The sequence below is a fragment of the Dermacentor variabilis genome, chromosome 3 (assembly GCF_050947875.1).
Source record: "Dermacentor variabilis isolate Ectoservices chromosome 3, ASM5094787v1, whole genome shotgun sequence".
NCBI lineage: Eukaryota > Metazoa > Arthropoda > Arachnida > Ixodida > Ixodidae > Dermacentor > Dermacentor variabilis.
Genome location: NC_134570.1, coordinates 192,311,523 through 192,334,131, shown reverse-complemented (window position 1 = coordinate 192,334,131; position 22,609 = coordinate 192,311,523). Strand labels below are relative to the sequence as shown.

The 22,609-nt window shown below is 45.0% G+C and overlaps 1 protein-coding gene across 2 annotated transcripts in view; it reads right to left on the bottom strand.

Annotated features, from left to right (window-relative positions):
* Positions 1 to 22,609, bottom strand: part of LOC142576583 (focadhesin) — a 429,785-nt gene that overhangs the window by 28,897 nt on the left and 378,279 nt on the right. For both annotated transcript variants that reach the window (XM_075686768.1, XM_075686769.1), the window contains exons 34-35: positions 13,364 to 13,502; positions 5,262 to 5,447 (exon numbers count right to left, since the gene is read on the bottom strand). In XM_075686768.1, the coding sequence (XP_075542883.1) occupies positions 5,262 to 5,447; positions 13,364 to 13,502 (325 nt within the window). The remainder of the gene's footprint in view (positions 1 to 5,261; positions 5,448 to 13,363; positions 13,503 to 22,609) is intronic.

The window sequence follows — 22,609 nt, the reverse complement described above, 5'->3', positions numbered from 1 at the left end:
GCACTTCTGCTCTCATCGATTGTTCCACCAGTACAGTCCGCCTTGACCTGCCTGTTCTGGATCCCGCTGAACCACATCTCAGTCGCCTCAGTTCCGTCGACTCCGTTCGCTTGCCACCTTCGGCACTAACTTACGTTGACTTCGTGTCATCCCCACCAGTCGCCAACGGTCACTACATTGCGGCTCCTATGCAAGACGTCCTCCTTACACACGAGATCACAGCACCTCATATAGTTTTATCTATTACGGCGAATTGCGTCTGCCTGCCAGTGGTCAATTTCTGCTTGACGACACAAGTGCTGCCATGCGGGATGTCTCTGGCCCAGCTTTGCTCATTCGAGGATCACTCAGTAGCATCTATTGTAGTAGACGACAATTCAGCCGATGCTTCTCTACCATCGCAGTCAACAACTTGTACCATCGCCGACCTACAGAAAATTATTGTGCCCGACATGCCGTCCGAGCACACTCGTGAGCTCTACCGCGCGTTCTGTTTTTGTACCAAAATATTTTTTACTTTAACAATCGTTTTTTGGTTTAAACTACAGCTGTTAAATATTGCATTGATACCGGCGATGCCCCTCCTATTCATCGCCGCCCGTATCGAGTATCACTGCCCATATCTCGGATTGATGACGCCCTTGGCTGCCTCCACAGTGCTCGCTATTTCTCCTCGATTGACCTTTGCTCCGGCTACTGGCAGATTGCCGTGGACGATCTCGACTGCGAGAAGACTGCTTTTGTAACACCCAACGGTCTTTATCAATTCAAAGTGATGCCGTTCGGTCTATGTAACGCTCATGCCACTTTTGAATGCATGATGAACTCCCTTCTTCACAGTTTCAAATGGTTCACGTGCCTGTGCTACTTGAATGACGTTATAGTATTCTCCCCAACGTTTGCTACACACCTCGAGAGCCTCTCAGCAGTCCTGGACGTTTTTCGGCGAGCCGGTCTGCAACTCAACACATCGAAGTGCCAATTCGGCCGTCGCCAGATTACCATCCTTGGACATCTCGTTGACGCGAATGAAGTGCAACCAGACTCAGGCAAGATCCATGCTGTTACGCACTTCCCTGTTCCAAAGTGTGTCAAGGATGTGTGCAGCTTCATCGGCCTTTGCTCGTACTTCCGCCGTTTCGTGAAAAAGTTCGCGGCCATAGCATGACCACTAACCGAGCTTTTGAAAAAAGACGCCCCTTTCCAGTGGGGCGATAACGAGGCCTCTGATTCTCGATTCCAATCGACCTTCTCACAACGCCTCCCGTTCTGGCCCATTTTGATCCTTCTGTGCCTACCAAAGTCCGTACTGATGCCAGCGGTCACAGAATTGGCGCAGTACTGGCACAACGCCAGTGCAGCCATGACCGTATTATTGCTTACGCCAGCAGGCTCCTCTCGCCCATGGAGCGCCAACTATTCCATCACTGAGCATGAGTGTCTGGCCCTAGTTTGGGCGGTTGCGAAGTTCCGCCCATACTTATATGGCCGACCCTTTTCCGTTGTCACAGACCATGACGCGCTTTGCTGGTTATGCTCACTCAAACAGCCTACAGGAACACTTGGTCGCTGGGCCTTACGCCTCCAAGAATGTTCGTACTCTGTCACCTACAAATCTGGCCGACTACACAAGGACGCTGACTGCCTGTCTCACAACCCGGTAGACGAGCCTGACGACGCCGACGGTAGTACCGCCAATGGCATTTTCTCTGTGCCTGCCTTCGCTAACATCGCCGATGAGCAGTACCGAGACCTATCGCTGCGAGCACTTATCGAGCATCTGCGCTCTACACCTACCGACGCATTCGTTCGCCGATATGTCCTCCAGGGCGGCATTCTATACCGAAGGAACTTCCTCTCTGATGGCCCTGATCTTATTCTTGTAGTGCCAAAACATCTACGACAGACTGTGCTTTTTGAGATGCATGATGCACCAACTGAGGACATCTTAGGGTAACCCGCACGTACGACCGCGTCCGCTGCCGCTTCTATTGGCCTGGTCTCGCTTGCTCCGTCCAACGCTACGTTGCTGCCTGTGATCCCTGCCAGCGTCGGAAAACACTTCAGGTGCTAACTGCCGGTCATCTCCAGCCGACCACCGTCCCTGTGGAACCATTCTTTCGTGTTGGATTAGACCTCCTTGGTCCTTTTCCCACGTCATCCTGTGGGAACAAATGGGTAGCCGTCGCAACTGATTAGGCCACCCGATACGCTATCATGCGGGCTCTCCCTACCAGTCGCGCCACTGACGTCGCGGACTTTCTCTTGCGTGACATTATCTTACGTCATGGCGCCCCGCGAAGGCTACTTACTGACTGTGGTCGTAACTTCCTCTCGAAAGTTATCGCCGACATTGTGTGTTCCTGCTCCATTCAGCACAAGCTGACTACCTCATACCATCCTCAAACCAATAACCTGACTGAGGAGTTAAACCGTACTCTTACCAATATGCTGTCCATGTACGTTTCCAAGGACCACCATGACTGGGACATTGCACTTCCTTACATCACATTTGCGTACAATTCTTCCCGGCACGACACCGCCGGATTTTCTCCATTTTATCTATTGTATGGTCGCGAACCGATTGCCTTGCCCCTAGACAGGGCACTTCCTCCTGCTGCGATCTTAACAAGCGAGTATGCGCGCGACGCCATCGCCCTCGCGGACCATGCACGCCAGCTTGCCTGTACTCGACTGACGGCCTTGCAAACCACTCAGCAGCGTCAGTACAACGCCCGCCACAGCGACGTACAGTTTTCGCCTTGAGCGCTCGTGCTCCTTTGGTCGCCCTCTCGTCACGTCGGACTTTCAGAGAAGTTCCTTTCGCGATATACAGGGCTTTACCACGTGCTCCGCCAGGTGACGCCTGTGACGTACATCTTGTGGGACTGCATTAAATATCCAGAAGACGCTAACTCAAGAACACTCCCACCGCGGCTCGAGGCAGCCGCGAAGAGCTACGACCGAGACGATCAGCTCTGGGCCGTCCAGCAGGTCCTCGAGGCGCTCGAAAGGCACGGACCCAGCGAGCCGGCAATGGCGAGCGGAGACCCGCGCCGAGTAACGGCACCTTCGAGGATGACGTAGGCCCTCGTCGGGGCGCGCGAGCGCCCAACTGCAGGCATAAATAAAGTTTATCCAATCCAATCCTGTGCATTCAACCTCGTGCTCTCCTCTGGCATCTAGTGATGTCGTCCACGTCAGTAGGCTCAAGGCCTACTACACTGCTTCCGAGTCCGGCGTTTAGTCGCTCCGGGACGGCGCTTTTGCCGCCGGGGGTAGTGCTACGGAACAGTATTTGCGATGATAAAGAGGCGAGCAGGGTGAAGATGACGACGACGATTAGAGGCTAGCGCGAGCTGTTGCCTCTTGGCCAAGCGCAGCGTATTGCCTTGTAAATATACTTGTATATAGCTTTTCGTCGGCATCTTCCTACGTAACAATATAAACAGGTTTTGCTGAGATATTCAGTAAATCAAAGTATGTTGACAAAGTAAGCATCTGTTTTTCTTTTCTTCATACTCTTGATAATTAGACATTCGGTTAATTTGGACATTTTTATTGGTCCTGTGAAATCCAAACTAACCAGGTTTTACTGTACTTTGGCAGCTGATTCATCTCTAATGCACTGACTGATACTCTGGACATCGATAATTCGGGCATGCTTGATTATTCAGACTGCTTCATGGCACCGACACTGGCCCCATAGACCTAACACAAGGACGACTGAAATTTCAGGCACCTTAACGTGTGCCTTTTGGTAATTAAGGTTCTGCTTGCACAGCTGCGTGCTAATTTGACTACAGAGTTGAGAACAAATAGCAATATTTTGGCACTGATAGTTGCCGGCATCGCTGGCACCACTGGCCTCGAAACTGAAACTAGCAAAGCCTAGTTGACCTGACCAGGTCGCATATACAGAACTTCGTTCAAATGCATATAAAAAAAAAATATCTTTTTTTCTTTTTAAATATGGGGAACAATGTGTCAATCGGGAAAACATACGATTCGAAGACACTAAAATATTTAGCAGACTCAACTGCAGTTGACATCTATGTAATGCGAGGCGTTGCGCAAATTTTGCAGCATCTGACGCTGATCCACACCGAACTGGCGTGCCCCAGCAGTCTGAGATGTGCACTGTAGTTTTTGTGGCTTCGTTAGCTTGCACTCCTTGAATTTCGCCTGGGTCAGCAGCTTCTTTGGGCAGGGCTGGTGGGGCTCAAGTGAACTGAGACATGCTCTGCTGTTTTCACATTTCAGTGTTTTAAAATGGGGACAGGAAACCGAAACTAAATTGAGCTGGTGGGCAACGCCGGAATACGATGCTACTAGAGCGAAACATGACACTCCCTTCGTGCCGCCTGCAGCAGTGCATTTGGGTTGTCGCCTATTAAAAGCTTGCAGGGACCTGAAGAGGGAACTGAGAGCGTGCCGGCATTTTTACATGACACAGGAAGACAAGTACTGTGGGGAAGCACCCGTGGTGGGCAACTTCTGCTCTCAATTCCGCATGCCTCACACCTTTTCCTGTTCCCATGCATTCTAGCTGCCAGCAAACGTGTCACAGGATTGCTATTTGGCAATGTACTGCTGAACATTGGAGCCGAAAGCTTGCATTCTCCGCGACATCCTAACTGGTATAAAAGAAGTGTAACTGTATTGGTAATTTTTCATCCTCTGGATTGTGAACATTGGTACGGGGAAATCGTACAAAACAGGCTTGTATCAATGAGGTTCTGCTGCATGTGCAAGCACTAGATAAGCACGAGTGTGCTCTGCAATGCATTGACAAACTTGGGCCACATTCTCGGCCAATACTTTCCTAACTTTTGTGACATTTCACATTACCCCGAACAGATGCACTGATGGACAACAGTGTTCCTGGCACTCTGATAAGACAGTATTTTTTTCACATTTGTACACTCCAACACGTCCGACGGCTACTCACATGAATTCCCGCAAAAGTGAAAGTACCCCCAAAACTGGGCATCTAAGAATACAAGTTTTTTTTTTTTTTTTTGCCCTCTTGTGGAGAAAACTCTCTTGTTTTCTGCCAAATCTGACATTTCTGGCTGCTAATTATTTGCACCTTTAGGCAGTCCCCGTCAAATTTCAACTAATGGTCTTCATTGGCCTGAATTATTGAAACTTTATTGCTAAGAAGTACACGATGGCAGGCCTTTTTTTTTTTTTTACCGTCCGCTTTATCTTAACGTTTAACAAGAGCTGCAAGGTGAGCAGAACAGAGGCCAACCCACCATTTTTGTAACCTCCCGCCAGCATGGCTGCGCCTCCAGCAGCAGTGTGGCCAGGGCCTCAGGCAGCAAAGACCACAAATCTAGCTCAAGGCAGCTGCAAGTGGCAAGCGTGGATGACGGCAGCGGCTGCACCCTTGACAGCACCAGTGTGACAAGAGACAAGAGGCGCAGCTGGAAGCGAAGCAGCTGCAAACAGAAACCACAACAATTGCTTTGGCACAGGGTGCAACACAATGGGCAGGCTGATTGTTACACGAAGCTGTACCTTCTTGTGTTGAAAAAACAACTTGCCGCAGGTCAGGAACGGTCCCACAACCTTTGCATTTCGCGTGCGATGCTCTACCAATTTAGCTACCGCGGCCCCATTTCCCCATCCACTTTCTTGGGTATTTACGTTTCCTAGTAGAACCCTGAGAGTGTTAGCCAGTGTTAACTTGCAGACCTTGGCGGCAGATGTGGAATATCCTTTGCATTCCCACCCAGCCCCCTTCCCACCATGCATTCCCACCCAGCCACGGGAATACAAAAAAAAAGGGGGGGGGGGGGCAAACACCTGGTGTTGCGAATTCGCGACACAGAGAAAATGCAGCCATTTTATGGCTTAGTCCACATTCTGGAGGGGTCATAGCGGTACAACTAAATGTTGAGGCACACGAGAACAAAAATAAATGTTTATTTTACGACCAGTCTCATCTCGTATATCAGTAGAACAGCACAAAAAAGATATATAATACTGCACGTGCTCGATTACAGGATAGCCTTGATGTGCACTTGCTGAGAAAATATTTTAACGATGGAGCCATCTGCAGAGATCACACAACCACCAAAACTAGCCTGTAGTTTTTGTGCATTAATGTGGAGTCGATGATTATTCAGTATGTTACATATTCACAACACTGGGCAGTAAGGGGTTAGTGAAGGTTGCATGTTGGGCTTGTTGGTACAACATATTGAAGGCCTTAGGTATAGCACACCCAAAACAGGACACAAAAGCGAGAAAGAACACATTGGACCATGTATGTGTGTGTTCTCTGTCGCTATTGTGCTTAATGTTGAATGTGCTACACCTGAAGGCTTTAATAAGGGGTTAATGTTTGTATTCATATCTTAGATGAAGTCATGAAATTCTAAAGCTGCAACATTGCAGGTGCAAATTTTTGTTGGTGACCGAAGCAGATGACCAACCATGATCCCACTTGATATCACTGAACAAGTGGCAAGGGTGAGCAGAGGTAAGCTCGACGGACGCACAAAGACAACCACTTCCTGCGCTTCACCCGCTTTCAAATTCACAAAAAGCGAAATAAAAGAAATAAGTTAGGATATCCGGCAACTGCATGGAGCGCACATGTTCCTTGAAACCGAAACTAAGCATTCGCCTTCCGGGGGTTGTTGTTGGTAGCGCTTTTGAAAGTCTACATTTATCAAATGACTCTGCAACAGTAGCAAGCAGGATTGTGGCACCTGCCTAGACTAACCACTTCACTTGTTTGTCCTGCAGCACATGTAATTTAATTCTCTGCAGCACCAAGAACATGTGAAGTGACTTGTTGCCGCTAGCTGAAGATTTAAAATAACTTAGCATTTGAATGCGCATTTGTAATCAGACTGAAAGCGGTGCTTTGTCGTGTCAGACTATGCGAGAAAGCTTTTGTTGCCTTTCACGGATGCCATCTTCTGATGTAAATGGCAATCACGGTGTCTAGGCTGGCAACAATGGCTGAATGTTGCGAATGTGGTTATGGTCTCCTATTGGATTGCACCGCCCTAGACAATATGGCATGCTTTGGAATTGAGTAAGCACTACAACAATTCCTTGCAAGCTGCCGTTTTCATTTGAAAACATTCCTGCCAAACATACCTAAGCATTTTCCATAGGAGATGACGTGTTCGGCACATTCCCTTTACCACCAAGATGGATGCTTCTGCTAGGGGAATCACTAACTGCAGTCAACATTGGGCTTGTGCGCTTGCACGATGACGAGCCAAGTTCGAATTATACGGTTTGGATAATTGGATTTAGACAAGGCCCCTCAAGTGAAACACACCTGTTTGAATTCACCACAAACCTTCACCTCCGCCTTGGCTCCTGTATTCAAACCGATGTTATCTATTTTGACTTTGCAAAGGCATTTGATCATGTCCCCATCACCGTCTTACTGCGAAACTTGCTTGCCTTAATCTTGACCCCCTTATATTGTCCTGAATTGAATGTTTTCTCATAAACCACTCACAACACACTTTCATTAATAACCTCAAGTCGTCAAGTAGTCCAGTTTTGTCAGGGGTAACAAAGGGCTCTGAGCTTGAGTCTCTTCTGTTTCTCATTTTTATAAATGACCTCCCTAATAGCACTCTTTCATCAATCCGGTTATTCAATGATGACTGCGTCCTGTATCGGCCAGCGCATATCGTCCAATAATGACCAAATTAACCCCTTTTAATACTCCAGGAAGACCTAGGCAAAATAGTAAATTGGCTCACGTCCCTCAACATTTCCAAATGCAAGTACATGTGTGTAACTCGCAAGCATCAAATTGTTAACCACCAGTACTCTCTTAATTCTACATCCCTCACTCAATTGACCCTTACCGTCATCTCAGCATTACTACCACTAATCAACTTACATGGTCTGCACACATAACGCAATTTATAAATGACTGTTCTAAATCACTTGGCCTCCTCAAAAGATAGGTTTTTTTGTCTCCTGTTCCCACACATAAGCTCACCTATGAAACATTCATTCGTACTAAACTTGAGTATGCCTCAGCAATTGGGAACCCTCACCAGACTTACCTTATTAACTCGCTTGAAGCAGTGCAGAATACCGCGGCACATTTTATCGCTTCAAACTATGACTGGCATATGAGTGGCATTTAATCATCCCTCAGCATCCCTAGTTTTAAGACTTCGTAGGAATATTTCACAACTTTCCCTTTTCCACAAACTGCATTATAATTTCCCACACCTCAAGAACACTATTCTACTTCCATCCAAATGCACTTCTCACCAACTGTTTAGCAACCTGAGTCTACAACGTCTGCATGGTACCTCTAATGCCTTCAACAAATCCATGTTACCTACTGCTATTGAACTGTGGAACGCACTACCCAACGGTATTTACACATGAACTTGTTTATCAGGTGACCACGTTTCACCGCTTAACAAATGTTATCGCACAGTGCAGGACGCGTCTGCGTGTATCGGATGTTTCAGAATGTCATCGATGGTTCTATCTGCTGTCTGTAATCGCCGAACCTCGTGTAATCTGATTGCATGTATGCGCGACACAAATGGTGTAGAACTTTCTGGAAGACATCAGTGGACACCAGCAATTACTGTGGAACGTTTGATGGCTCATGTATAAAAGCTGATGTGCTTGACCCACTGATCAGATTTTCGCCGATCACCGACTGTGTTTGCCACTGTCGCCATTCTTTGAGTGTAGCATGTTTTATTGGGTGAACTTGTGCCCTCAAAAAGAGGCTACACTCAAAGAATGGTGCCCAGTGACTGCATTCCAGCATAGTTTGTTGAGTTAGTGCGGTGGCTGAAATTGCCAGCTCCGCATTTCCAGTATCTTCTCGATGCTAGTGGCCTCGCGAAGAAATTCATCAACAGTCTTCAGTGGGCTTCATATCATTCCGGCGAAAAGTTCCTCCTTCATACCACGCACGAGTAGGCGGACTTTTTTCTCCTGCTACCTTTACGGTTCGGCGTGGCAGAATAGACGCTAGTTGCATCATTCCCAGTATTGATGCTTTCTTTACCGTCACTACTGCGTGACAATATAGTAAGTGAAAGTGATTCAGATAAATTTAGGCACCTATTGCCATGTTTTTTAAACCCTTAACCTACCGCTACTGCACTGTTACTCATCAACATCTACCTTTTTTACTGCTTTTTTATGCTGCCAGTTGTGCTGCCAGTTCTACTGCCAACTTGTACGTTACTACTTTTTGTTTTGTTTTTTCTCGCCCATCCTCTTCTAGCATGTATACTAAGTTTTGTTTAGCATTGTATAGCTAAGTTAACCCTTGTATAATAATGACCATAGTGTTTACTGATGCATTTGCGCCCCCCCCCCCTTATGTAATACCCTGAAAGGGGTCCTTTTTTTAAAGGACAAGAAATGATAATGATGATGATGAAGGCTAATTTCAGAATTGAGATAACAAGTGTGGTCCCATAGAAATGTGTGGATGCAGGCCCAGGACCTTCATTCGGGATAAAATTCAATGAAAAATAGAATTGGTTTAACCACAGTCGAATTAAATGAAGTCGGCTGTACCTAATATAAAAAAATTTGATACCAAGTCTTATGCTTACAAACCTTGTGCAAAAATGTGCAGTACATGCTCACGATTCTGCTCACATTATGTAACAACAATATTACTAGGTTTCAGTAACTTAAGTACCTAGGAATCGAGACGCATAGTATGGTATAGTTTTATTAAAGGGAACACCAAATTAGTATGCCAGCACTGATAACAACTCACTTTGTTTACAGAAGTTTGGAAAATATTTTTGATCGATGGTAAAGGTAAAGAAATAGATGAAATTATGCTGTCCCGAATACCAATGTGATTTTCAGCTTAACAACGAGTTGTACTGTGCTTAATAAAAATCTTGTATTTTTTAGAAAGTTTTGCTTTCCAGTTTTTTTCCAGAAAACAGAAGGGCTTTTCCAGCTTGTGGCTTAATTTGTGGCTTAAGGCCAATCTGTGCAACAGACAAAAGTGGGGACTGCAGATCACGTGACTTGGCACGGCTCTGTGCGGTCACCAGCGTAGACTAGGTTGGGGCACCGTTTCACTTTTGGGTTCGGCGTTGTTTGCCGCCTGTCGTAGCTTCTCAAATGCTGCAGATGCGTCCATGTAAACACATCTGCAGCTGGGTGGTCAGAACATTAGTCGCAATACATTTTTGAGCCTATCATGAGCTAATCTTGTGACGACTTACTCAAAGTTACTAAAAGAGCTACTAAATATGTTCCCACAAACGGCATTCGGAACGAGGGTCACATACCATACAGTATTCCACAATGATGGCAGCCATGAATGGTCATCCCATAGACTTGCTTTTATTGGCGAAACAGTTTGTTGGCTTTCTGAGCATTGTGTGGCATGCATTGATGTGGTAACTTTAGTTGCAGCCATGCCAACACCCATAGACACAGTTCCACTTAGGCTTAACGGGCTAGACAGCACGGCCAAATAGTGTGGCCGTGATGAAAATTACTGCCGGCCGATCGGACAACGAGCTGCAAGCCGATGCGGAAACCTTGTCTCTAACATGTCCCTGAGGATGGCTCATGAGTGATCGTTATCGAGATCATGCATATGGGGTAAACTGAGGGCCATTGAAGCGACATACATTGGGGTCCAGGGGCAACCAGCCGGCAACAAGCTCATCTGTGTGCTTATACTCGCATGTGGACAGAAAGCTCCAAGCTGTGCAAGTCTGCGAGTATGAATACTGAACACACATATAGAATACGATCTTTGTGCATTCGTGCTCTCCATACGCACTGCTTTTGTTTTCCTCCTTCTGTCCATGTTGCATTAATCATTTAAATCGGTCTCATCAACCTGGACGAACCTTGTATGGATAAACATTGCATGCCATGACAATGCTGCCCACATGGCCAGGTATTTCACTGAATATACCAAATATTTAAAAAAATATTGATAGTAGATATGCGATTCGCGAGCCCAGTTATCTGAATGTTCACTATTAAATTTAAAATCAAATACATGAGTATCTGAACATCCGTAGTTTCAATGGACGCTGTGCCTCAGCCCCAGGTTCAGCACGAATCCCACCGCACGCAGAGCTGAAAAGGTAGCTCTTACTTAGACAGTGTCTCTACATGCTCCTACAAATGTCTAGATGTGCCACGGAATCCAGTGACACCGTACTGCGAGCGAATCAGCGCTTGTGTTTGTACTTATTTCTGCTAACCACTTCATCCTGCACTTTGGTGCTTTGTGATGCTGCATTAATGGCATGAATTTAGACCAACTCGCCAGGCATATACTCAGGATTCTCTTTCTTGGGGGGAGGGGGGGGGTGCAAAAGAGAAATGAAGTAAGGTGTATCTCACAGATATGCCCTGTGAGGTACACCTCTCCTTCAACTGGCAAACAAGGAACCACATCAAATGGGCTCGCGCAGGAAAGAAGCGCAGGAAGAACACAGCCAAGAACAAGTAAACAAGCGAAAGTGTAAAATAAGGATTTCCATAGTAGATTACAACTTAAAAAAAAAAACTGCAGTTGGCAACCAAGGCACATGGTCCGCACAGAGCTGTGTTACTCTGCCAGCCAATCACAGAAGCAAACAAAATTGTTGTCATGAGGTCTTTTCAAAATGGCATTGTACTTGGTGCCTCCGGAGTGTCTGCTGTTCTTGAAGAATCTTTTAATCGACGGAAGCAATGAGGTGTGCAACAGATATGGACAAAGTGTATGGAGTCTGAGCATTTCACTATTCAAAAGTTTGCGGTACAGTTCATTTCACTGCTGAGGCCGTTTTACTCATGAAACTTCACTGCCAACTGAAGTGAAACTTGACAATAAACAGTTACAGCGAAGCAAGCATTTTATTTCAGTTCAATAAAGAATTAGGCTTTCGCCATTCCACTATAATAGGGGAGGGAAAACATAAAATTACGCACTAATAATTTTATTTTTGTGGTTACCACTTTATTCAGGCAAAGCGAAAATTTTGAAGTACGAATTATTTTCAGCCTCACGGAGGAACAGTGGCTGGTGGTTATGAGGGCGTGGGTGGGGCTTCACTGCACACTTAAGTTGTATGTATCTGACTATAGTAACGTTTCTTTTAATCAGCTCTTGAAGAAATATACTGAAATATATATTTGAGGAACAATCACAGTTCTTTTGGATCCTTCATTCCCTGCTCTACCAAGTTAAATGCCTAAACCGACTCGTATTGTTATTTGGGAAGTTGCGTAACCATGCGTGGCCGTCGGTACTATACAACCGCATAAAGAGCAGGAAGCTGCAGTTCTAGACGTACTGTGCCCACCGCGGAAGGTTAGAAAAACACCTACATAAGAACAGCAGAGAAGTGGCTACATCAGTCAGCTCGACTGATAACTGTAGAAGCGTCATTCAAAATACACAGCATTGTTCTCTACTTCCTTTTTAAATAAAAAGATGTGGATCGATAAATATTTTCATAAACAATGGTTAACTTTGTTAATTTTTCCTTTTCCTTCCTGTTTGGCTGCTGCCTAGGCTCTCTCCCTTAGTTAATGGCTTAATTTGTCAACTCCTAGCAAATCTTGTTTCCAGTTGCCAATTTTGCACGAGAAGACCTGTACAATTAGGGAAAAACCAGACGAGGTAACGGGTGACAGTCATATTGCTTATGGGTTTAAGGGTTATCGCAGGGTTTGATGATGGACGCTGTTTCGCCTTATTTTATTTTCCACCTTATCTAACCCATATCGTGGGTATATGGTTCCGAGGATCTGCCAGCATCGCGGCGAGCCGTCACTCGAGGAAATAATGAAGCAAAAGGAAAAGTTAAATGCAACTGGTGTTTTCTCCAGCCGCAACTCGTTCCAAGAGCATACAGACCAGCTGACTCTGAACCGAATCCCTTTCCTGGTTCCTGGGTCAGTCTAAACAAAGAAGGTTGAACTAACGAAGCAACAGCGATGCGCATTACCGTTGAATAGGTGGTGACAACTGAACGTATCTCGAGTTAATCGCATGGGCAACAAATCTATGAGAAAACTGGCCCAGGGGATGCCCCAGGGGAAACCCCCAGGGGATGCCGATAACTGCCGCCATCCAAAAGGAGTGAAAAAGGAAGCAAAATGTTGACCGCCCAATAGCTGTCAAGTATCAACACTGATTTGGCGGCGCTTTAGCAACGTGTGTGAGGAGTGGTGGCGTAGGCGGGGAAGAGGGGGGGCTGTATAGGTGTGTGCCGCTTAATTTCGGAGCGCGGGGTTCTTGGGCTCCCCCCCACCCGGACCCCCCTCTGGGTGCGTGCCCACATCGCCATCCGAATTGTTGCAAGTGAAGCACCTTTGCAGAGCATGCATGCAATAAATGAAGCCTCACCTTGAGTTCCTCCTGCAATGCACCTTCCTTGATTGCCACAAGGCAGTCAACAAACCAGCGCATTTGTCGGCCAACCTCCTCGGCTATTGGCTCAGGAAAGCGTAAGCATTGGCTCAGCAGCCACAGCACCTGTCCACCACTGCAGCAGGCAGGAACAAGGAACATTTTTGTGCCACTTAGTATTCAGCTTGCTAGCCAAAGTACTGGGCTGACCATTGTTAAAGGGAACACGTGAGTGCATAGCCAGTACTCCGCGAGGCGCTAACTGTGGGCATCCACTCGGCACAGGTGTGTACAGCTGCCGGAACAGTACACTCCACGTGTTGTCTCATACTGCACTGTCCAGTGCTTGGCCCATTGCTGGGCAGTAGCAGACAACGCGCAGAGTGTACTGCTCCCGCCCCAGTGGGTCTCAGCACCTGCGCCGGAAATGGGCACCTCAGGGTGTCCCAGCAACGCACTCGCATGTTCTCTCTAACAGTGGTCGACTCCACACTTCAATGTTGATACATTTAAACATTTATACTCGATATAACGAAATTCTCAATATTACGAACTACAAAAGGATGGTTAACTGGGCTAGTTGGTTCATTCTTCGAGGACTGTAGCAGCAGAAATTAAGGAGCACGGACACAGAAGGAATGAGTAGACGAGGACGCAGCTGCACCGTCAACTGATTTTTTTATTGAAATCCTTGCTCTTACTTATTTCGTTGCCATATCTCCTTTCTTATCTATCTGAGGCTGTCTCAAAAAGGTGACTTCCTTTCTTGTCGAGGCCACTGATGGTGTGCTTACACATTGCACTCCTGTTTTACTTATCTCAAATGCCTCAAGGGTCTCCCGGTTAGCCTATCATCGTTCCTTTTCAGGACTTGCATTTCATGAAATTTGGGGGTGCACGTGCTTACTTGGCTATCTTGTTCCTTCTTGTTCATTTCGCTACGTTTGCAGTGCAAGGCCAGATCGCTGCCAGGGGTCCCTGAAAGTGATGATGCGTGCTTTCTTGTTCGATCATTAAGGCATTTACCTGCTTGCCCTATGCATTCTTTTCCACAGGACAGGGGGATGGTGTACACTACTCCTTTGACATGATCGCAGTATCTGGCATTGTGGTTTCTTCTTTTTCTGGTTCACTCGTGCACACATACTTTTCCCTTGTACGGTGCTGAGCACACTACTCGGACGTCGTGTCTTTTACAAATCTTGATGAGATTGTGGATCAGTCCATGCACATATGGAATTTTTTCACAATTAGTTTTTACATCTGCAACTTCAGGTCCGCTTTTGCTTTCTTGTTTTCTTTCAATCTTCTCTATGAGGCCTTCAGCTATGCTGCATAGTATCAACACAGGGTACCCCGCATTTTTCAGCCTACTTAACTGCCGCTGAAAACTTTGTTCAGTTTGATGCTGGCACGATTTCTTCAGTGCTGATCTAAACGCTGCACTCACTATTACCCATTTTCCAGTCTTGGAATGGCTTGACGTGAAAGGAAGAAATTGTTTCTTTGCTCTGGGCTTGTACCATAGATGTCCCGGTTGGAATTCTAGTAAAATGTCTAGGAACTACAGAAAACTGTGGTTCGAATGCTCATAAGTGAAGTTCAGCTCTGGGCACGTTGATCGAAAGGACTCCAGTACGTTGTCCTTAAGTTGTTGGTAATCTGTTGCATTCTCTGTTTGGCACAGTATCAAGAAGTCGTCCACGTATCGACAGATCCTTGTGACGCGCCTTTCCTTGATGGATACTTGAATTTTCTTGTCGCATGCTGCCAAGTTCAAGTCACTCAAGATTGGTGCTATTTTTGATCCAATGCAGACCCCTCTTTTTTGGACAAACAAGGTTCCATCATTCACAGCGATTGTGGTAGTGAGATAGGCTCTCAACAGCTCCAAGAAGGTTTCTACAGACCTCCCTACCGAGTTTTAAAATGGAGTGGCTCCTTGCTCCTCGATGGTCTCTCTCAGTACATTAATCAAATCCATGTGCGTTATTGAATAATATATGTCTTCAATGTCGATAGAGAACCCGTACCAATAATTCATTTCGTACATTTTTATCTCGGAGGTTAGTTCGCCAGAGTTCCTCATCATGAACGGATCTTTGACCCTAACTTAGGAAAGTTGCTTGAAAAGGTGTGCAGAAAGCAGCAATTGCCACATGTCTGATTCCGATAAAATGGCGCAGAAGGGGGTACCAATTTTATGGGTCCTGATAAGGACTTATAACTCAGGAGATTCTTGAGGCATTTGAGATAAGTAAAACAGGAGTGCAATGTGTATGTACACAGTCAGTGGCCTTGATAAGAAAGGAAGTCACCTTTTTAAGACAGCCTCAGATAGATAAGAAAGGAGATATGGCGACAAGATAAATAATAGCGGGGATTTCAATAAAAAATTCAGTTGACAGTGCAGCTGCGTCCTCGTCTACTCGTTCTTTCTGTGTCTGTGTTCCTTAATTTCTGCTGTTACAATCCTCAAATAATCAACTAGTTAACCTTCTATAACTTCTTGTCCATAGAACACCATGTATTTATAACCACAATGTAATGAAGTGCACTTATGCCCAATTTCAGTTTAACGAAATTTCACTGCCACCATGAGGAATACCGCGACAATAAATTGAAACTTCGGTGCACACGCGGCTACTTGCAAATGCACCTCACATTGTGTGCCGCGTGCGACCAAGAGCAACTGCCGAAGCATAACCGTGCCATGTTTCGTATAAAGTGCAAGTGTGATAAGATTCTGTCATGCCCTGCACAGTGTATGCTTTGGGTAAGAGTGAAAGCATGCGAGGGTGAGCTGAGAAGGACGGTGGCTTGATGAGCGCTGTCTTCTTGCTTGAGCAAGGGGAAAGGGATTGGCAAAAGTGGTTACAGAGCAAGCTTGCAATAATGCGATCAAGCAGAAAAGGAGAGAGAGGGGGGTGGAAGTAGTAGTGAGGCTGTGGCTTCACATGGCTGTTGGTGCGGCTGAGCACGTACACAGCCCATGTGGCCTGTTTTCGAGGTAATCTGCCGTGGGTGCAAAGAGTGGGCATGCCGAGATGGCAAGGCATCATGTGCGCTGTCTTCCTGCGGGTTCAGTACTGTAGCTTGCCTAATCTTGCATTTCGGAGACGTGTTGAAGGGAAAGGAAGACGAAGCATTCGTTCCCCACTGCCGGCGCTTTTCTTGCGAGCATTGTCCCATAGCAGGTGGCATAATCAGCCATGGGGGCGGAGTGGATGTGAAAATGTGGCTGGCTTCGCTTCATACCATCGATGTGACTACACTGCGACACAGCATTAAACTATCTCTTTCATTGCAAACTCTCAAATTACAAAAAAATTAATTTTCTTTCTCATTAAAATTAGCTTTTTCCGATTGTGGGATAATTAAGAAAATTTTGTGGCCCCTTTAATGTAAGGAATATCCATAGGCGGCTGTACTTATCTGCATAAAATGTCGAATTTCAATGCAACAAAATTTCGATATAACAGATCAAATTGCCAATTTTAACGACTTCAATCTATGAAGGTTTAACTGCATAACGATGTCTGCAAAATCAGTCCATCGAAGTAAAATAAAAGTCGGCTGAACGGGCCGTACTGTGAAAGAAGTCGCGAGGCTTCCATTGCTGAAAGTGCTAATCAGCCACAAAATGACGAGAATTGGAGCTTCTGTGCCGATCTTGTACTGAGTAGAAGCAAGGGTTGAGGATTTATCCAATAAATAAAGGTGCATTGGTGTACTATGCAATTTATTATTTTCTTCGTGCCCTTAATAATTTGACGTCTGGTTAATTCCTACATTTTCTGTGGTCCCGTGAAATCAGAATTAATGTAGTTTTATTGTAGTGGAGTCATACAATTCTCACTTTTCACAGTGCAGTTTTTTTTTTATCTGTAACGCATTCTACAGAACAACTCAGGGTGTATAGCAAGTTGACATTTCCAAATTCCCTGAGTTTTCAGGTTTTCCCTGAGCACCTTTGCAAAATTCCCTGAATGAGCCAGAACTTTGTTTTGTGTCAACACAGGCTGACACCATGTTGCTCGATGCTGTCACCCTCTAGTAAGCATGTTGAAACAAAAAAAATGACTTAATCCAGTTTGAAAAGTAAGAAGCAACATCTATTTTATTTAAAAAGAAAACAGAGGGCACAGCGGAAAAAATAATAAAACCCAATCCAAGTTGAATCGAACATTCTCAAATACGAATGAAAAGGAGATGTACACATACGTAAATATTTTTGAATATGGGCAATTTCTATCAATTGATAGCAAGCTCATCACTATGAGGCCTGAACTTTGTCACAACTAAGATTCTCTCTCAGCAGCTGGAAAGTCAACCTCAACTGTCCTGACATACTCTCAGCCTGTACACAACATCTCAGTGTTGGGTTTCACTACTTTAAAGAGTTTATTTTGGTTTGAATGAGGGACACCTGCATCTCGGCGTCAGTCAACACTTCGTTTTTTGAGCTCAAGCTCCTTCAAAGAGGTGGCGGCATGCTTCCGTTCCCATTAATTCCTCAGTGCATTGGTATTTCTGTTCTCATCCTCAATTCTGCCACGCGTTCACCCCATGGATCATTTGAAGCATCCTCTTGGTTAGTTGTACGGTCAACGCCCGATTTTTCGGACTCCCTAGGGGCCGCAAAAACATCCGAAAAATCGAACAGTCAAAAAAAAAATGAATGCATGTCTTTACTGCCCTTAAGGGCTAAAATTGCCATAGGCACGTCCGAAAAAGCTCTTAAGGCCTGCTAGTAAACTTATTAGGCATATCCGTGCTCATACTGCGACAGGAGACGGGGGTGCACGTGTGTGCAATTAAGGAATGCATACTGTGTCTCGTGACAATTGCCCCTTCCCACACTTGTTATCCTTCATCGCGTAACACTGCTGTACTAAGGCAAAGCTAGCTAACTTTCAGAAACTGGCATTACGCAACGCGCTGTGCTCTGCGAGCTTCGAAGTCAATGGCGAAGATTATACAAAGGCGGAGTCGGTGCTGTTGCTGACAGCGGCGAATTCTTTCAATGAAAAACGCAGCACCGCACGGCAAGAGGCGTAATACGCTCCTGACAGTGGAGTTTCTCGGCGACGGCCACGTCACCTGTAGCGTCGAAAGCGCAAGTCTGGTACTGATACAACTTCCGTCGACAGGTCGAGTAGAATCAGCTAGGCCTAACGTTGCCGCGGTGGTGGCTACGGCTGCCAGAGGATCTGCGTGCGAGAGCACCGGTTCAAGGCGGCGAGATAATCAAAATGTGTGGTGGTGGCTTTGATTAAAGCCATTTCAGACCTGCAGTAAGGGCAATATACATTATAGTGGTGCCGCAAAGCCGTGCGAATTATCAGGCATCTTCGAAAAATCGGTCGTTAACTACTCTCCTATGACACAGTGTCAATGACAATTCGTTGCAATTCCTCTGTTACTGGAGCCAGCATTAACACGACTTTCGTTCCCTTTCAATAAAGTTACAGCTAACTTTCCCTAATAAAAGCAGAAATTCCCCGAGTTTTCCCTGAGAATTCCCGGTTTTCCCGGTTGGTAGACACCCTGCAACTACTTCATGAATTACAACTAGAATCTGTGGATGTAAGGTTAGATCAAGTCATGTATCCACTCGTGTAAGAGCTGCACTTTTTTTAAAGGCAAAAGCCTTTCTAGGCTCATGGTGAAGTTTGTGTCAGCAGACCTGACCGCCGGAGTGTCCGCCGAAGTGTCATCACGCTGCATGAAGACAGATTAAAAAATGAAAAATGATTGATAGTGCCAGTTAGGAAATGATAACATTATAATAGAGATTGGTAGAGATAAATAACGACTAGTAATGGCTAATAATGGCTACTAATGACTTGTGATGACTCCTAATGAACACGAAATGACCAATATGTACGTCTAACAATGGCTTGTAATGACCACAACTGATTGCAAATGACTAAGAATGCTTACTAGTGTGCAGTAACGACTAGTAATGATTATGAAATCATCAGTCTAACGACACTTTGCAATGACTACAATTAATTAGAAATGACTAAAAATGCTTAGTAATTGCCAGTAATGACTTGTAATGACTACGAAATGACCAATATGTGTAATGACGAATTGTAAGGGATACAATTGATTGTAAATTACTAAAATGCTTAATAATGACCAGTAATGACTAATAATGACTTAAATAATTTGTAATGACTACTGGTGATGATACAACTGACATGTCTAACGACGGCTTGTAATGACCACAATTGATTACAAATGACTAAAGCTGCCTAGTAGTGAGTAGTAATGACTAATAATGACTGAAATTAGTAGTAATGACTACTAAATGATCAATATGTCTAACGACAACTTGTAACTACAATTCATTGGAAATGATTAAAAATGTTTAGTAATTACTTGTAATGACTACTAATGACTATGATATGGCCAACATGTCTAACGACAGCTTGTAATGACCACAATTGATCACAAATGACTAAAAATGTTTAGCAGCGAGAAGTAATGACTAAAAGAAAGAAGAGAAAGAGAGGAGGCAAAGAGAAAGAGGCAAATGATAAGAGGAGGAAGAGTAGGCTTTTACCATTCCCCTCTTAAGAGATATCTAAAGAGACCCTGCAAATTTTAGTCACAATTTGGTGAGGTATGGCCCTTACATGGGACTGAATCTTTTGGTCAAAATAGTGCCAGTGCAGCCGGCAACTTGTGCATGCCCTAGATCGCGGATGTACCATTGCATCAGAGATCAATACGCAACTCTCGCCATCTAGTAGCAGCACGCAGAAGTAGACAGAGCACGAAAGTTCCCCGATGCATGCACATGGCATCAGGGTGCAGAACGCGGTTGCTTCTCCATAGGATTTTTTTTTTTTAATTTGAGCTGCCAAGTTGGGGGTGCCAGCCCTTACTTGAGTTAATATGGTACTTGTGCATTTTTTTCCTTCTACTATGTGACATACTGTGTTCTCATCACAAGTGTGTGCGGTGTGATACTTCTGCTAGTCACAAAAATATGTCCCTCCACTCTTTCGGGGGTAAACAAGCTCAGGTCAGTGACCCTTCTCAACCATTTATTGTCATAACTTGGGACATAAAAGGGTGAGACCTAATGTCACACCAAATTACATGGCACATAGCTAATATTATTATTTTTGATATGTGATGCACAATTTCGTTTCGTACTGTACTTAGCATTGCATGCTACGTACAGTAGTGAACAAAAAGGTAGGATATTATTTTGCATTTGGGTCTAGTGAGATAGGCTGCTCAGAATGTTGGTCCGCATTATGCTAGACTGCTGGCCAAGGGCAGTAGTCTGTTGAACACGCACTGCCATCTTACTTCATTCAGAACTCATAGCCCAGAGTAAATGGAAAGTGGAGCCTTTTGTGGGAATTCTCAGCAGTTTCTCACCGAACCCAAATGCAAAATATAATATATTTTTATTCGCTTTACACAAATTCCACCAAGCTACAGCGAGCGACAATGATGCTACGCTTATTCCTAGGTGTGTGCAAATACCGAGTAGTAGGAAAAAGAAGTCTTACATCAAGTCGAATATCAGAAAATTTGACACACGGCTTTATGCTTACAAATTTTGTGCAAACGAACACAGTGTTGCACATGCTCAGGAGGCTACTCACATTACATAACAAGGATGCTGCTAGCCACGAGTAATTTAGATACCTAGGATAAAGATGTACAGTACGGTCTACTCTTATTAAAGGAAAGATGAAATTAGTATGCCAACACTGGTAACAGATATCAGTTCGTATACGAAGGTCTGGAATATATTTTTATTGTTCGAATGCCTGTTAAATGGAATCAGGTGCTTTTCTCCCTCTGAAGCTGAAGAAATATAGAAGTTGTGCTGTCCTAAATACGAATCAGGTTTTCAGTTTAACAATGGGCCATATTGTGCATAATAGCAATCTTCTATTGCTTGAAAAGCTTTGATTTTCCGTTTTCTTCCAGAAAACAGAAGGGCTTCTCTACCTTTATGGCAAGTGATTTTTGTAGGTTATCGTCAGCTCATTAAAGGGACACTAAAGTGAAAAATGATTTCTTCTGCATCAGTAAATCACCGTTCTACAACACCAAAAACACCACTCTTACAATGATAAGACGTTTGGTAAGCCAGAAAAAGCGCAAGAACGAAATACGGGTGGCGACGCCTACTTGAGTTCCCGCACCTGGAGGCTGTGACATCTTGGATTGTGATGGCACCTTCTAGGGCCTACTAATTATATATAGCGGTACAGATTGACTACATTGTGTTCTAAAGGAACCAAATATTAAACATGGCAAGTTTCGGGAACCTTTATTCAGCCAACGCGAAATTCAAATACTGATACTTGGACCTTCATTTTCTCATCTAATAATCAAACTATTTTTTTAAATGACTGCCTGCAGGGTTCTCAAACAATTCTCCATTAGTCTAAAGTGATTTATTGTTTCACTTTAGTGTCCCTTCAAGGCCAATCTGCATGACAGACAAAAGTGGGGACTGCACATCACGTGACTCGGCACTGCTTTGTGCGGTCATCGGTGATGCACGGGTCGACTGCAGTCGGCGTTGTCAGTAAAGAGCAGGTGCCTTTCGGTTTTGGCATTGTTTGCTGCCTGTCATAGGTTCCCAAATCAGGAGACCCTTGGCAAGTTCGCGCGACATGACCCCCTTCCCCCTTTTTTCCCCCAAGTCCATCTACCCTGCGTGTAAATGTGTCTGCAGCCAGGGGTCAGCACACTACTTGCATGACATCTTCAAAGCTGCCATGCAAGTCCAAAGCTAGTGTTGTGACAGGCTGCTCAAAAGTATGAAAAGAGGCCGATATGCACCTGCTACGGAATGAGGGGCCATCGTACGGTGTTTTGCAAAAATGGCAGCCGTGAACAACAGTCATCCGTACACTCATTTTCACTGGTGAGGCTGTTTGTCATCTTTGTAAGTGTTGTGCGACCACTGCAAGTAGATTTGCTTTGATTCAGTATGAAAGCGCAATTTCAGTCTTTGACGCCCGTCAGCGCAGCTCCAATTACACCTAATGGGCTCGACAGTGTGGTCGTGACAAAAATTCACCGCAGGTTGATATGATAACGTGCCACAAGCTTTCGCGGAAATCTTGTTGCGAATATGTTCCTACGGGGTTCTCATCGATGATTGGTTGTGAGATCATGCATTCGGGTTAGATTGACGACCACTGAAGTGGAGTTTGGGTCCTCAAGTGAACTGCTGGCAACTACGAGCACGTA